The 13,836-nt window shown below is 46.7% G+C and overlaps 1 protein-coding gene across 2 annotated transcripts in view; it reads left to right on the forward strand.

The window, feature by feature from the left end:
* limk2 (LIM domain kinase 2) overlaps window positions 1-13,359 on the forward strand; it is a 28,074-nt gene extending 14,715 nt beyond the window's left edge. For both annotated transcript variants that reach the window (XM_018749122.2, XM_018749123.2), the window contains 10 exons: window positions 4,780-4,994; window positions 5,131-5,317; window positions 5,545-5,631; window positions 5,886-6,017; window positions 7,001-7,057; window positions 7,461-7,526; window positions 9,366-9,543; window positions 9,627-9,682; window positions 11,703-11,860; window positions 12,084-13,359. In XM_018749122.2, the coding sequence (XP_018604638.2) occupies window positions 4,780-4,994; window positions 5,131-5,317; window positions 5,545-5,631; window positions 5,886-6,017; window positions 7,001-7,057; window positions 7,461-7,526; window positions 9,366-9,543; window positions 9,627-9,682; window positions 11,703-11,860; window positions 12,084-12,264 (1,317 nt within the window). In that variant the 3' untranslated portion in view covers window positions 12,265-13,359. The remainder of the gene's footprint in view (window positions 1-4,779; window positions 4,995-5,130; window positions 5,318-5,544; window positions 5,632-5,885; window positions 6,018-7,000; window positions 7,058-7,460; window positions 7,527-9,365; window positions 9,544-9,626; window positions 9,683-11,702; window positions 11,861-12,083) is intronic.
* Window positions 13,360-13,836: the final 477 nt, after the last annotated feature.

Genomic DNA, 13,836 nt, shown 5'->3' on the forward strand with positions numbered 1-13,836 from the left:
TAATACTACTACAGTGTTCATGAAGTCGCTTTGGAGAAAAGCGTCCTTGAAATTAATAAATGTAAACCTAGTGCACGGGCTGACTAAATTCTCCTTTTTTCCTCTGTGTCAACCAACCTGTAAACTGGACAATCCTGCTTAAAAATATGGCATAATCATAATATTGAGATATCTGACCAATCCAGCTACACAAGCATTTATTGAAAGCAACATTTTAAATGCATTTTATCATCTTTACGAATCAGCAGTTTTGTGGAATATGTCTATGAACAGCATTGTGGAGAAGTAGTAAACGGCTGTAAACTGACTGAATTCATTTAATTCTCTGTCTAGAGTAAGACTTGTCCATTTGATATGTAAACATATTTCTGTTGTTGTTCCCCACATGCCAAGTGTTTCTGACCTAAAGCTGTGTTGTAATATAACTTAGATGAACAAAGTTGTTTACATTAATTCATTTCGCTGTAGCTTTTCTCCAAAGCAACTTACAATGTTAATTTGCCTGAAACTACTTACCCATCCATCCATCCATCTTCCTCCGCTTATCCGGGACCGGGTCGCGGGGGCAGTAGTCCAAGCAGAGCCCCCCAGACTTCCCTCTCCCCGCACACCTCCTCCAGCTCCTCTGGGGGAACCCCAAAGCGTTCCCAGGCCAGCTAGGAGACGTGGTCTCTCCAACGTGTCCTGGGTCTGCCCCGAGGCCTCCTCCCAGTGGGACATGCTCGGAACACCTCCCCAGGGAGGCGTCCATGAAGCATCCAGAACAGATGCCCGAGCCACCTCAACTGGCTCCTCTCAATGCGGAGGAGCAGCGGCTCTACTCCGAGCTCCTCCCGGGTGACTGAGCTCCTCACCCTATCCCTAAGGGTGCGCCCAGCCACTCTGCGGAGGAAACTCATTTCTGCCGCATGTATCCGTGATCTCATTCTTTCGGTCATGATCCAGAGCTCATGACCATACGTGAGGGTAGGAACGTAGATCGACCGGTAAATTGAAAGCTTTGCCTTACAACTCAGCTCCTTTTTCACCACAACAGACCGGTACAATGACCGCATTACTGCCTACGCCGCACCGATCCGTCTGTCAACCTGCCGCTCCATTTTTCCCTCACTCGTGAACAAGACCCCGAGATAGTTAAACTCCTCCACTTGAGGGAGCAACTCCCCCCTAACCCGGAGGGGGCAATCCACCTTTTTCCGACTGAGAACCATGGCCTTGGATTTGGAGGTGCCGATTCTCATCCCCGCTGCTTCACACTTGGCTGCAAACCTCCCCAGTGCACGCTGCAAGTCTTGATTCGATGAAGCCAACAGGACCACGTCGTCGGCAAAAAGCAGAGACGAGATCCTGCGGCCACAAAACAGACACCCTCCGTTCCCTGGCTGCGCCTAGAAATTCTGTCCATAAAGATAATGAACAGAATCGGTGACAAAGGGCAGTTCTGGCGGAGTCCAACATGCACCGGGAACAGGTCTGACTTACTGCCGGCAATGTGAACCAAGCTGCTGCTCCGGTCATACAGGGAACGAACAGCCCGTAGCAGCGAGCCCCGAACCCCATAATCCCGAAGTACCCCCCACAGGATGTCACGAGGGACACGGTCGAATGCCTTCTCCAGGTCCACAAAACACATATGGACTGGTTGGGCAAACTCCCATGAACCCTCCAACACCCTAGTGAGGGTATAGAGCTGGTCCAGTGTTCCACGGCCAGGGCGAAAACCGCATTGCTCCTCCTGGATCCGAGGTTCAACTATCGGTCGGATTCTCCTCTCCAGTACCCCGGCATAGACTTTCCCAGGGAGGCTAAGCAGTGTGATCCCCTATAGTTGGAACACAATCTCTGGTCCCCCTTCTTAAAAAGAGGGACCACCACCCCGGTCTGCCAGTCCAGAGGCACCGTCCCTGAACTCCACGCGATGCTGCAGAGGCGTGTCAGCCAAGACAGCCCCACAACATCCAGAGACTTGAGAAACTCGGGGCAGATCTCATCCACCCCCGGAGCCTTGCCACCGAGGAGTTTTTTGACTACCTCAGCAACTTCAGCCAGGGTAATGGACGAGTCCCCGGCCTCAGCTTCCTCTACGGAAGGCGTGTTGGAGGGATTGAGGAGATCCTCAAAGTACTCCTTCCACCGACCGAGGACATCCTCAGCTGAGGTCAGCAGCGCACCACTTCCACTGTAAACAGTGTTGGCGGAACACTGCTTCCCCCCTCTGAGTCGCCGGACGGTTTGCCAGAATCTCTTTGAGGCCGACCGAAAGTCTTCCTTCATGGCCTCACCGAACTCCTCCCAGGCCCGAGTGTTTGCCGCGGCGACTGCCAGAGCCGCGCTCCTTCTGGCCCGCCGGTACCCGTCAGCTGCTTCAGGAGTCCCATGAGCCATCCAGGCCCAACAGAACTCCTTCTTCAGCTTGACGGCATCCCTTACCTCCGGTGTCCACCACCGTGTTCGGGGATTGCCGCCGCGACAGGCGCCGGAGACTTTATGGCCGCAGCTCCGAACCGCCGCCCCAACAATGAAGGTGTGGAACATAGTCCATTTGGACTCAATGTCCCCAGTCTCCTTCGGGACCTGGTTGAAGCTCTGTCGGAGGTGGGAGTTGAAGACCTCTCTGACAGGGGCCTCCGCCAAACGTTCCCAACAGACCCTCGCTATGCGTTTGGGCCTGCCAGGTCTGTCCAGCTTTTTCCCCCCGCCATCGAATCCAACTCACCACCAGGTGGTGATCAGTTGACAGCTCAGCCCCTCTCTTCACCCGAGTGTCCAAGACATATGGCCGAAGGTTGGAAGAAACGACTACAAAGTTGATCATCGACCTCCGACCTAGGGTGTCCTGGTGCCAAGTGCACTGATGGACACCCTTATGCATGAACATGGTGTTTGTTATGGACAAACCGTGACTAGCACAGAAATCCAATAACAACTCACCACTCGGGTTCAAATCAGGGAGGCCGTTCCTCCCAATCACGCCCCTCCAGGTGTCACTGTCGCTGCCCACGTGGGTGTTCAAGTCCCCCAGTAGAACGACAGAGTCCCCAGTGGGAGTGTTTTCCAGCACGCCCCCCCAGGGACTGTAAAACGGTCGGGTACTCTACACTGCCGCTAGGCGCATAAGCACAAACGACAGTGAGAGACCGTTCCCTGACCCGAAGGCATAGGGAGATGACCCTCTCGTTCACCGGGGTAGACTCCAACACATGGCGGCTGAACTGGGGGGCTATTAATAAGCCCACACCCGCCCGCCGCCTCTCACCCCGGGCAACGCCAGAATAGTGGAGAGTCCACCCTTGGTCGAGAAGAGTGGTTCCAGAACCCAAGCTGTGAGTGGAAGTGAGCCCGACTATATCTAGACGGTATCTCTCAACCTCCTGCACTAGCTCAGGCTCCTTCCCCGCCAGTGAGGTGACATTCCAAGTCCCAAAAGCCAGAGTTGGCGCCCGAGGTTTGGGTCGGCCGGGTACTCGACCCCGACCGCTGCCCAAATCACAACGCACCGGCCCCTTATGTCCTCTCCGGCAGGTGGTGAGCCCACCGAAGACTACTTACCCATTTAATTTTACTCTAGCAAATTAGGGTAAGTACCTTGCTCAAGGGTACTACAGCCGGAGGTGAGATTCAGACTTGCGTCCCTTAGGTCTAAAGGCAGCAGCTGTATCCACTATGCTACCAACTGTCTCTTGTTCAGCAAAGTCCCTGCCTCCCCACACGCAAGCACACACTTTACATTGCATGAGTCAAATAGGCACTGGAAACACCAGCATCGTGAACAACAAAAATAACAGTAGTAGCAACAAATAAATACTGAGAAACATGTACCTTGTGTAGCTGACCTTAACTGATGCACGCATGACTTTAAAATGTAAGAAAGTGAATAAGGCTACAACAGAATGTATACAACAACCAAGTGACAGAGAACCCTGGAGCAGATATTACATCACAACTAGAGAAGCGCAGGAATCTGCAGATACAGTGTGCAGAAGAATAAAAAACAGCTCAGTGGGACCAATCTACTGACAAAAAAGGCTTTGGAGAACACAGTGTGTGTGCTGGGTTGCTTTGTGACTGCAGTTTAGATGTCAAATGCTGCCTTTGTGCCTGCAAGCAATGGGTGTAAAAAAATCATGGTGTCTGGGTTGTAGTTCTCTTCCCCAGTCGTGACGTTTGGACTTTCACCGCTCTGTTCATTTCAAGCCCACCACCTCTCTTTACCCTGCACTGTTTGTGATCTCCATCTGCTTAACCTGTTCAAAAACTGCTCAGTCACTCCTCTGCAGCCCTGGTATTTGTCCTTAAACCCACCCAGGACCCCAAACTTATGCTGGGCAAACAGACATCCCCCCCCCCCCCCCACATAAAATCCAACCATTTTCAAAGCCACAGCCCTCAGTGGGATAAAGCATCCAGTGATGCAAGGACAGAACAATTCAGTGAAAAGCAGAAGCACAAACAAGCCTCACGGCTATTATACACTCATTGCAAACAAAACAGACAAGTATGTATTTCAAGGTAAAGAGTTGATTGTTTAATTTCCTCATGTTTATGTATCTGATGCTTTTCACCAAAGCAATCTGCAGTGATTTTCATACAGCTGCATAACTTTTACTTGAGCTTGCTTTTGATGGAAGTGTTTTACTCAAGGGTACCACAGCAGTGGATGGGATTTGAACCAACTGGCATGCTGCCTCACAAACACAAGTCCCTGCATCACACCGAATTGTCATTTTCAAGACTGCCATAGATGTGCTCACATGCCAACGCTGTGATGGATGCTCGCAGGTGGATGACCTGATCCACCGCACCAGCCAGACGCTGCAGCTGCTCATCGAGTATGACCCCGTGAGGCAGCGATTGGACAGACTGCGCCTCGGCTCCTCACACCTGCGCCTGAGCGGGCCCGCTACCTCCCGCATGCGCCTCTCCTCTCCCGCCGGCGGCGTTCTAGAGAGGACAGACCCCAGCGATGACGGTACCCTAAAGAGGAGAACACTGAGGTACAAGTAGCTGACATGAGTTTAGGGTTAGTGTAGTGAGTAACTCATTTAACAACATGCCCAAAGAAGCAGGTTCAGTGATGATTGACTAAGCTGCCCTGCAGGCCACTTTCAGGTTGTTGTGTTCTTTTTGAAGGCGCAGTAACAGCATCTGTAAATCGCCGGGGCCGGCCTCCCCGAAGGAGAACCCCATCCTGTCGCGGGACATTGGGCGTTCCGAGTCACTGCGGTCCACCAACAGCTGTTCGCACCGCATCTTCCGGCCTTGTGACCTCATACATGGAGAGGTGCTGGGAAAGGGCTTTTTCGGCCAGGCCATCAAGGTGCGTTCACCTTAGGACCTTTGTTCTCTTCATGGTGGAGGACACCGAGTTTTGACCAACTCTTTGTGTTTTGCATAATGCGCTTGTTGACATGAAGCTCATTGGGGAAGGCCAAAGTGCCGGTCCTACTGGGCTTCATGTCACTCTTGTTTAAGGAATGCACTCCTCATGCTCAAGGTGAAAAAAAAACACAGTTTTAACGGGTACAGTTTGGGGTTCCATGACAGGTTACGCACAAAGCCACAGGGGAGGTGATGGTCATGAAGGAGCTGATTCGCTGTGATGAGGAGACCCAGAAAACATTCCTGAAGGAGGTCAGCATCCACCCTGCAGGGACAGCAGTTTACCTCACATATACTGAGGATTATGTTTGCATAAAGTGAAATATTTGTACCCATGGTTGGAAACATTTGGCTTATATCTTCAAGTACAGGCTTTGGAAGTAATTTTAGACATTTTCACACACAGAAAATTTCATCCTGAATGCAGGACTGTTTTATTTATTTGAAATACTGAAAAATTAACTGGGTTCAGTGTCTTCCCCCCCCCCTCCTTCCCTGCCCTCCAGGTCAAAGTTATGCGAAGTTTGGACCATCCTCATGTTCTGAAGTTTATTGGTGTGCTGTACAAGGACAAGAGGCTGAATTTAATAACGGAGTTCATTGAGGGTGGCACGCTGAAGGATTTCATTAGGGACATGGTGTGTATAGGCCGCAGTTCTGCTGCTTACATTGTCGTGACACCCAATGGGTTTACGTGTGCCACGCTGTAATAAAAGCAGGTTTCAAGACATCTTCATCGAGATGCCTAAAGGGACCATAAATGGGTGCATGTCATTGTATTTGGGTTGCATTTTGTCCAATAGGGCGTTAGGCAATTTGGGTGTTGTGCCAACATTATAGTATATATACTATACAGGTGCCACAGGTGCCTATATCTTATACGGAAAAATTAACAACATGGATTTAGGACCAGACCCAGAAGCGTATCCCCCTCACCACCATGATGTTCATGTGCCTTGATCAGTAACACAGATGTTTAATATCGCTATCGAGTATTGTGTATAGATATGTACTGTACCATTATACACCTGGCAGCACAATCGCTTTTACATAGGATACACTCGCTGCGGGAAGATGCACTACGGCCACTTACATTAGCCGATTGAGTTTCCTCAACTCTGTTATAACCTTATGGGACGTCAGCCGTTGTGTGGAAGGACGTTAAGTGACGCATACCTGTATACCAGAGAATTCCTTCTTGCAGAACACTTCTGATTTTTATTGGAGAATACTTTGGATTTAGTTTGGGTAACCCACTCAGCTCATTGCTATATACACTCGGCAAAATTTGTATTTCCTGAGCATTGGAGCACATAATGGAAATTCTTGGAACTTTGAGTAATCTAGTGTTATGTGTGACAGTGTAACCTTTTCTTTGTTCATTCAGGTGACACCCTTGCGTGACCTTCACAAACTGAAATACTGAGATAAAATTTTACTAATCTGTTTTATACCAGAAAGAATAATATAAAGGAGGGAGAGTATGAAAAACATTTCTGAATTTTTCCATTGACACCCTAATGTACTATTTGCTGTGATTTTACTGGGAAGTTAAACTCCATGATTGGAGTCAAGTTGGAATAGAGGCATTATTCTCACCTCTGTCTTTCGGTTGTGACAGGATCCGTTCCCATGGGAACAGAGAGTCAGCTTTGCCAAGAGCATCTCCTCAGGAATGGTGAGTTGGCACGTCCTGAGACACACCTCTATTGTTTAAGGTTGTCGTCAGGGAAAGGATCGAGGAACCTACCAGCGCGCCACTGATTGTGAGTTCTGTCAGGGAAAGCCAAAGGGTTACATGTTGCCTGAGGTGCCTGGTTTCCGTGGAGATCGACTGTGTGTGATAGTAAGATGCAGTTTTAACTCTGGGAGCCAAAGAGCACAAATGTGGAGAAGAGCTCAGGGTGCTGTTGGGATTTCTCCCAAAGTGAAAAACATGAGTTCAAGTCTCGCTGGTTACCCTTCTGCCAGTGAGCCCCTTTCCCTGCTCTCAGCTGTGTGTGTGTATTTTTAACCTGAAAGTGCCTTGCTGTCCTAAAGCTAAACATTTCATTTTATTTGTGACCCCACTAATCTTTTAGGCTTACCTCCATTCAAGGAGTATTATCCACCGAGATCTGAACTCTCACAACTGCCTGGTTAAACTGGTACGTATCTCAGAGCATCTCACTAAAGACAGGAAGTTGAAAAACATTTCCCTCACACCACTGCAAAGCATCATGGGAACATTTCCCGTGACACACTGATACAGGGCTCTGACTCTTATCTAGAGATGAAGTAATAATCAGTGGGTGGTTAAATTCTGGGATAGAACCCCCAGCAGGTCCTTTAAGAGCCCCCACATGGGGTGCTGTTTGTATTCCTGAGCTGTTGTCACAATGCAGCGTGGGAAGATGCTCAGTGGCCAATCAGCAGACACCAGGAGTATTTTGTTTTGTGTGCTACCGTTAATCAGGACCCTCTCTTTCTCCCTGGAATCCTTTGCGGGAACTGCGGAATTTGACAATGCAAGCTGGCGGACATGGGCTCTAAAAGACTGGTGTAAACTGTGAGAAGAGTAGCTCATTAGTGGGATTTTTTTTTTTTTTTTTTTTTAAGTGAGACCACGTGTTATTCCGTTAAGTGTTGGTTTTTTCCTTCAGTTAATGTGCATTTGCTGCAGGTGAATCCTTCTTATACTGCTTCCTCATTTTATGAATATTCAAACTAGAAATTTGATGGTGATGGCGCCCGGTTTTTTCAGTAGTATTTTCTTTGTTGATTCCGTTGACTGAAATTTGACAAAAGCTACATACACTTCCACCACCGGCCACTAGGTGTCAGAAAAGTCCACAGAGGACACACACACACACACACACACACACACACATTTTCTGAACCGCTTGTCCCATATGGGGTCACGGGGAACCGGAGCCTACCCGGCAACACAGGGCATAAGGCCAAAGGGGGAGGGGACACACCCAGGACGGGACGCCAGTCCGTCGCAAGGCACCCCAAGTGGGACTCGAACCCCAGACCCACCGGAGAGCAGGACCCGGTCCAACCCACTGCGCCACCGCACCCCAGAGGGGGGGACATATGTAGTTATTCTGCGCTGCAGTGAGCTTTTTGCTTACGGCGAGTTACACTAAAAGTGAAGCCCCACATGATGACAAATAATTCCCCATAATGACTAGCAGTTTTTGTTCTTGTTTCTTGCAAAGCTTTGATCAATATTGATTTCTAGCATTTGCCTCTGTAGCTTGCCAGTCATACAATTAACATTATTAACACAATTAATGTGTGGATGGGCATCAGTCAGTCAATCTCATGATTTTATTGTATGCGCAGATGTGGTCAACAAAATGAATGTGATGTATCAGAGTAGAAAACTATATCATTACAACTTGAACAGTCATTTCCCAAGTTCTTTGGCTGAAAGCAGTCTGAAAGGTCTTTATAAATATTAGTTTTGAAAAGGAAACATTTTTCTGATCTGCAGTGTTTATAATATTACAACGAAAGGAAGAGGTTTTGTAATGTTTAGATTGTTTGGGGTCACAACTTTTAATTCTTTAAAATGGGTTTTCTTACATCTCACTTCCAAATTTCTGTGGACAATGATAGCCAAAGTTTTAGTGTGAAGAAAATACTAGTGTGTCATTGTGCTCTTTAGTGCATGATTCCAGCTTGATCATCTCACACAAGGACAAGTTTTTAAAAATGCCCTGTCCACACGTCTGTCATTTGAGGACACAGTTTCCAAAACTAAAATACTTTCATTTGTGACTGCATGTGTGTTTGAGATTAGGGGGTATGTGATTTGTGGTTTGGTTTAGGGGTTGGCTTTCAGGCTTAGGCTTCCATGGCTAGGGTTTAGAGCCTCTTTTTGGGTTAAGTTTAGCTTTTTAGGGTTAGGGGTTTAAAGGGTTTGTATTTTTAGGTTCAGTTTAGGGCTTTGGTTTCAGGTTCATTGGCCCCTGGATTGACAGGTCGCTTCTTCTCAGGACAACACAGTGGTGGTGGCGGACTTCGGCCTGTCTCGTCTTGTTGTGGACGACAAGGTGCGACTTCCACCCACAGAAAAGCCCAGCACTAAGAAGAGAACGTTTCGGAGAATTGACCGCAAGAAACGCTACACAGTTGTGGGAAATCCATACTGGATGGCCCCAGAGATGCTTAATGGTGAGGAGCACCTCTTTTCTCCCACATTGCCACGTGTATCCTCCAGTAGTCTGTGTTGGTGACAGTGACACATCGTGTTTCAGGTAAGCGATACGACGAGAAGGTGGACGTCTTCTCTTTTGGAATTGTGCTCTGTGAGGTAAGAAGCCACTGAATGTTCAGCAGGAACATGTCAATTCTCACATGCATCACATTTACATGTAATCATTTGACAGACACTTTTCTCCAAAACAACGTACATCTCAGAGGAAAAAGTCAGTCACAGAGATTCTCTCTTCTGTTACTGAAACATTGTTGAATCTCTTGTGTTTCTGCTCCTCTTCTGAATGCTGTGATCAAGTGATGCCTCCCTACTACAGGTGTGCAGTGAATCTGTATGATACACGCTGTGTGGAATAGGTCCCCCTCACAAGACCATCTGGTCTTAAACACTCATACCCTTGACTGCAGTGGGTGTCTGGGCAGAACACGAGCATTCCTTGCGTAATGAAGTTGTTTTCTGGGCGAGTTGCGCTCAGATTACCTTTGTTTCTTACAAGGGAAAAAGCATTGGCTCCTGGTTGGAAAAAGTCACCTTAAAGTTGTTAAAATTGGCAAAGAAGGTGTTCTTAGGTATCTTTATGCATGATGATGACTACACCACCATATTTGGTGCTATTTCTAACACAAATGAAGTATGCATCCACCACCTTTTTTTTTTTTTTTTTTGTATGGTTGTAGTGAGCACATTTTTCTCTAACAAAGATGTATAGCTTGTCTTTTAAGGCTGTATTTTCATTCCTCCATCACATGTTCAGTGCAGAATCATGGGCTTAGGTTCCCTGTTCCTGCCACATTGAGTTCACGTGTGTATGGTTTGTAAACTGCATACATCTACGGCAAAAGAGATCACAAAGCGTCCATTGTCCAGTCATCAGAGAATTCAATTGCTGATGTGCGCTGTTACCATCAGAGTCCTGCCCTTCTCTTTCATGCTCTTTTATTATTGTTGTTGTTGTTGTTGTGATATTTTGTTGGATCATTAGACTTTGTCATCAGAGCACTCGCTTTTGTCACTACAACACTTACACTGAAAGCTCATTGCACATTTTGTAGAGGCAGCAGTGCTGCTGAGTCACCCTGGTTCCCTTGATTGTGGTACCTAATGTTTACACTGCTGGATAATTTCTACCGCATTAGCACAGGGTTAATCACTAAGTGGCTCAATATTGTAAGTCATGTTGGAGAACAGCATCAGTTGAATACTTGAATGGTGTTGGATGTCTTTGATTGTGATAGTGTTTACAGTGTTTACCTCATTAATGCTTGTGATTAGCTGTGGTATGAGGTAGGGAATGTACACAGCACTTGGTTTTGGAAAGGTGAAATGCAGTGAACAATGAATACAGTAATTAATTTAACAAAAAAAAAAAACCCAAAAACCATGTAACGGACAGCTGGTACTGTAGTGGTTAGAGATACTGCCTTTGGACCCAAAGGTTGCAGATTGGATTCCTACCTCTGGCTTTAGTACCCTTTCATGAATTGCTCCAGTAAAATTTCCCAACTGTAAAAATAGATAGATAATTGGTAGTAACAATAATGTGTGGTGCTTTGGGAAAAAGTGTCAGGTAAATGAATAATGTAAAATGTCCTTGTACTGAATAAGCCCATGTTCTACAATGTATATTACAGAACATTTATCTTATGCCTTTGTTCAGTGCTCTGTGTCTGTATAAGAATAAATTGAATTGTATAAAAGAGGTAAATATAATTTTTGTATATGAAATTGTAGTGGTTTTTTACTGCATGGACCCACTACATGAATGCTAAGGGTACAAAAAAATTCAAAGATGAATGCTGGTGTTCTGCTCTGATACCTGTAACAAGAATTTAACTGAAATATATATCTCAAAATGCCAATGCTAGGAATCCAGGCTTATAGCTGCTGTTTCTTACAAACATCACATGGTGTCCTTATCTGACGTACACAGAAAAGCTCCTTTATACCAGTTTGTTGATGAGCAGATAATGTTTCTGTTTCTTGACAGCTGGTTTGTCCTGGAATTCCGGCAGTAACTGTTTATCTGTCCTAGTCAAAGTTCACAAAGTCACAAGGGTGATAAGGTCTGTCATGTTGTATTATCACGGTTGTAGTAACAGCAGTGTCTGTCTGGAAGATTATTGGGCAGGTGTACGCTGACCCAGAGTGCCTGCCTAGAACTCTGGACTTCGGACTCAATGTGGGCAAGTTCGTGGAGAAATTCCTGCCCGAGGACTGTCCAGTGGCATTCTTCGCCCTAGCGGTGGCATGCTGTGACCTAATCCCTGACAACCGGTGAGTTCAGCTTCCTTTCCTCCGGTCCCATTGCCAGGCCGGTCATTCGTGACATTTTCCTTCGATTGAGCTGTCGCACTCGAGGTTGCCCGTGGTGTCAGGCTCCGAGCCACCCTTAGATGGCATTAGATTTTTGAAAACAAATGGCTCCCTTACGTTTCTCTGGCAATGCCGCCACTCCATGCTGCACTCATATCCATGACCCCTGTCTTCTCCCTGCCAGGCTGGCCTTCGAGAAGCTGGAGGACTGCTTTGAGGCCCTGGCACTCAACCAGGAACTGGGCATCCCTCTACCTGCCGAGCTGGAGGAGCTGCACAGGAGCCTCTGTCGCCTCCATGGGCGTGCCGAAGCTGACGTGGCACAGAGGGCTCCCAGCCTGCGACCTGCAGAAGCTACATCGTAGCATCTCGCAACCTGGCAGCCAGTGACTTGTGCACTAGTGCTGGGGCAGGGGGGGAGGCAGGGTACGAGCTCCACTCACTCGTGTTTACTGGTCCACTCTGGAGACAAACATTTCAGTACCAAGTAGGTGCAGCGAGGAGTGTGTTCCGGGCTTTGATGGAGGATTACGCTTTCTGGAAGAACATGTTTGATTTAAAACATTACCAATATGAATTAGCTTTTTTCCTTTCAATATTTTTTTTTATTTGAATCGCGTACTTTATTACGTCCTAGTACCTAAGTGGATGGTTCACACTTGGTCGCTGTCCTTGGTCAAATGGGCTGCACTACTTCTCCATTTAGGTTAATGCTGACTTAGCATAACTTGCTCTGAATGGGGCTGTGGACACTCGAACCCTACGCTTTATGTTGTGACACACTGCAGGGCTTTCAAAAAGGACTGCAAGGACTCCAAATGCAGGAATATGAATTTAGACACAACCACAGTCATCGCTGAAACAGTCCAACAGAACACATTTGAATGACACCTGTGTTTCTGCCAGCCAGTGGCTATGAAGGAAATGTCATTGTGTTGCTGGGCGACTGGGACTTAGGGCTTCACCCGTCTGCAGAATTTTCTTTTCTCAGCACCGATGTTCAGATACTTTGTCCTTTGAGCCAGTGTTGGAGGGCACAGACTAGAGGTTTAGTCTTTCACCAAATGGAATACTTACCTCTCTCATGGTAGGATGTTTGTGCATGAAGCTTTTTTGAGACTTTCAGATGTTTTAACTGCAGTGATTATTTTTCTCCCCCCCTCCCTGCATTAACCACAGCAGGTGTTACAAACTTTTGTGAAAGTGGCTTGCATAAAACTGGATTTTTTTTTTTTTTTTTTTTTTTTTTTTGGATAAATCAATGTATAGAATGGTGTGTGTGTGTTAGCTCCCTTTGAGAGAACTGGGTTTACTGGTCTTCAGCGTAAAACTTCTGAATAGGATGTAATTTATAAACAGTTTTGTAGTTTGTGTTGTAAGGTACTGATGGGAACCACTAGCATTTGTATCACTACTAGTGTCATATCACTAATATTCACTTAATTAAAGTTGTGAATGTCTCTTCAGTTTTTACTGTCTGACATTGTGCAGAATGGTTTTGTCTGCTTCAAACTCATTAGTCTGGTGAAATTACTGTGATCATCCAGCTGTAGTACTGTGATCATCCAGCTGTAGCTGACCGGTGTACACAGTGTAATTTACCCTGACTCTAGGGTGACTGTTTAAAGAACAAATGATCTACGATGTACTGTAGTATTACAGAGAGAGCGTCAATCTACAATAACTGGATGGAGCTGTTGTGGAGCTCTTGTGCCTGAAATGTGTCTACATTTTTGTTTATTCATTTAGCAAGATACTTTTCTCTGAAGCAACTGCGTTGTTCAGCTGACACCTTTTCATCTTATGTCAGAGTGCTAGAAACACTGCAGTACATCACTTATCTGTACACGAGAGCTGTGTAACACACTTAAAACACATGTCTTTGGACTGTGGGAGGAAACCAAAGCAAGGGTAAAACAACAGCACTACTCTGTATC

The sequence above is a fragment of the Scleropages formosus genome, chromosome 19, assembly GCF_900964775.1.
Source record: "Scleropages formosus chromosome 19, fSclFor1.1, whole genome shotgun sequence".
NCBI lineage: Eukaryota > Metazoa > Chordata > Actinopteri > Osteoglossiformes > Osteoglossidae > Scleropages > Scleropages formosus.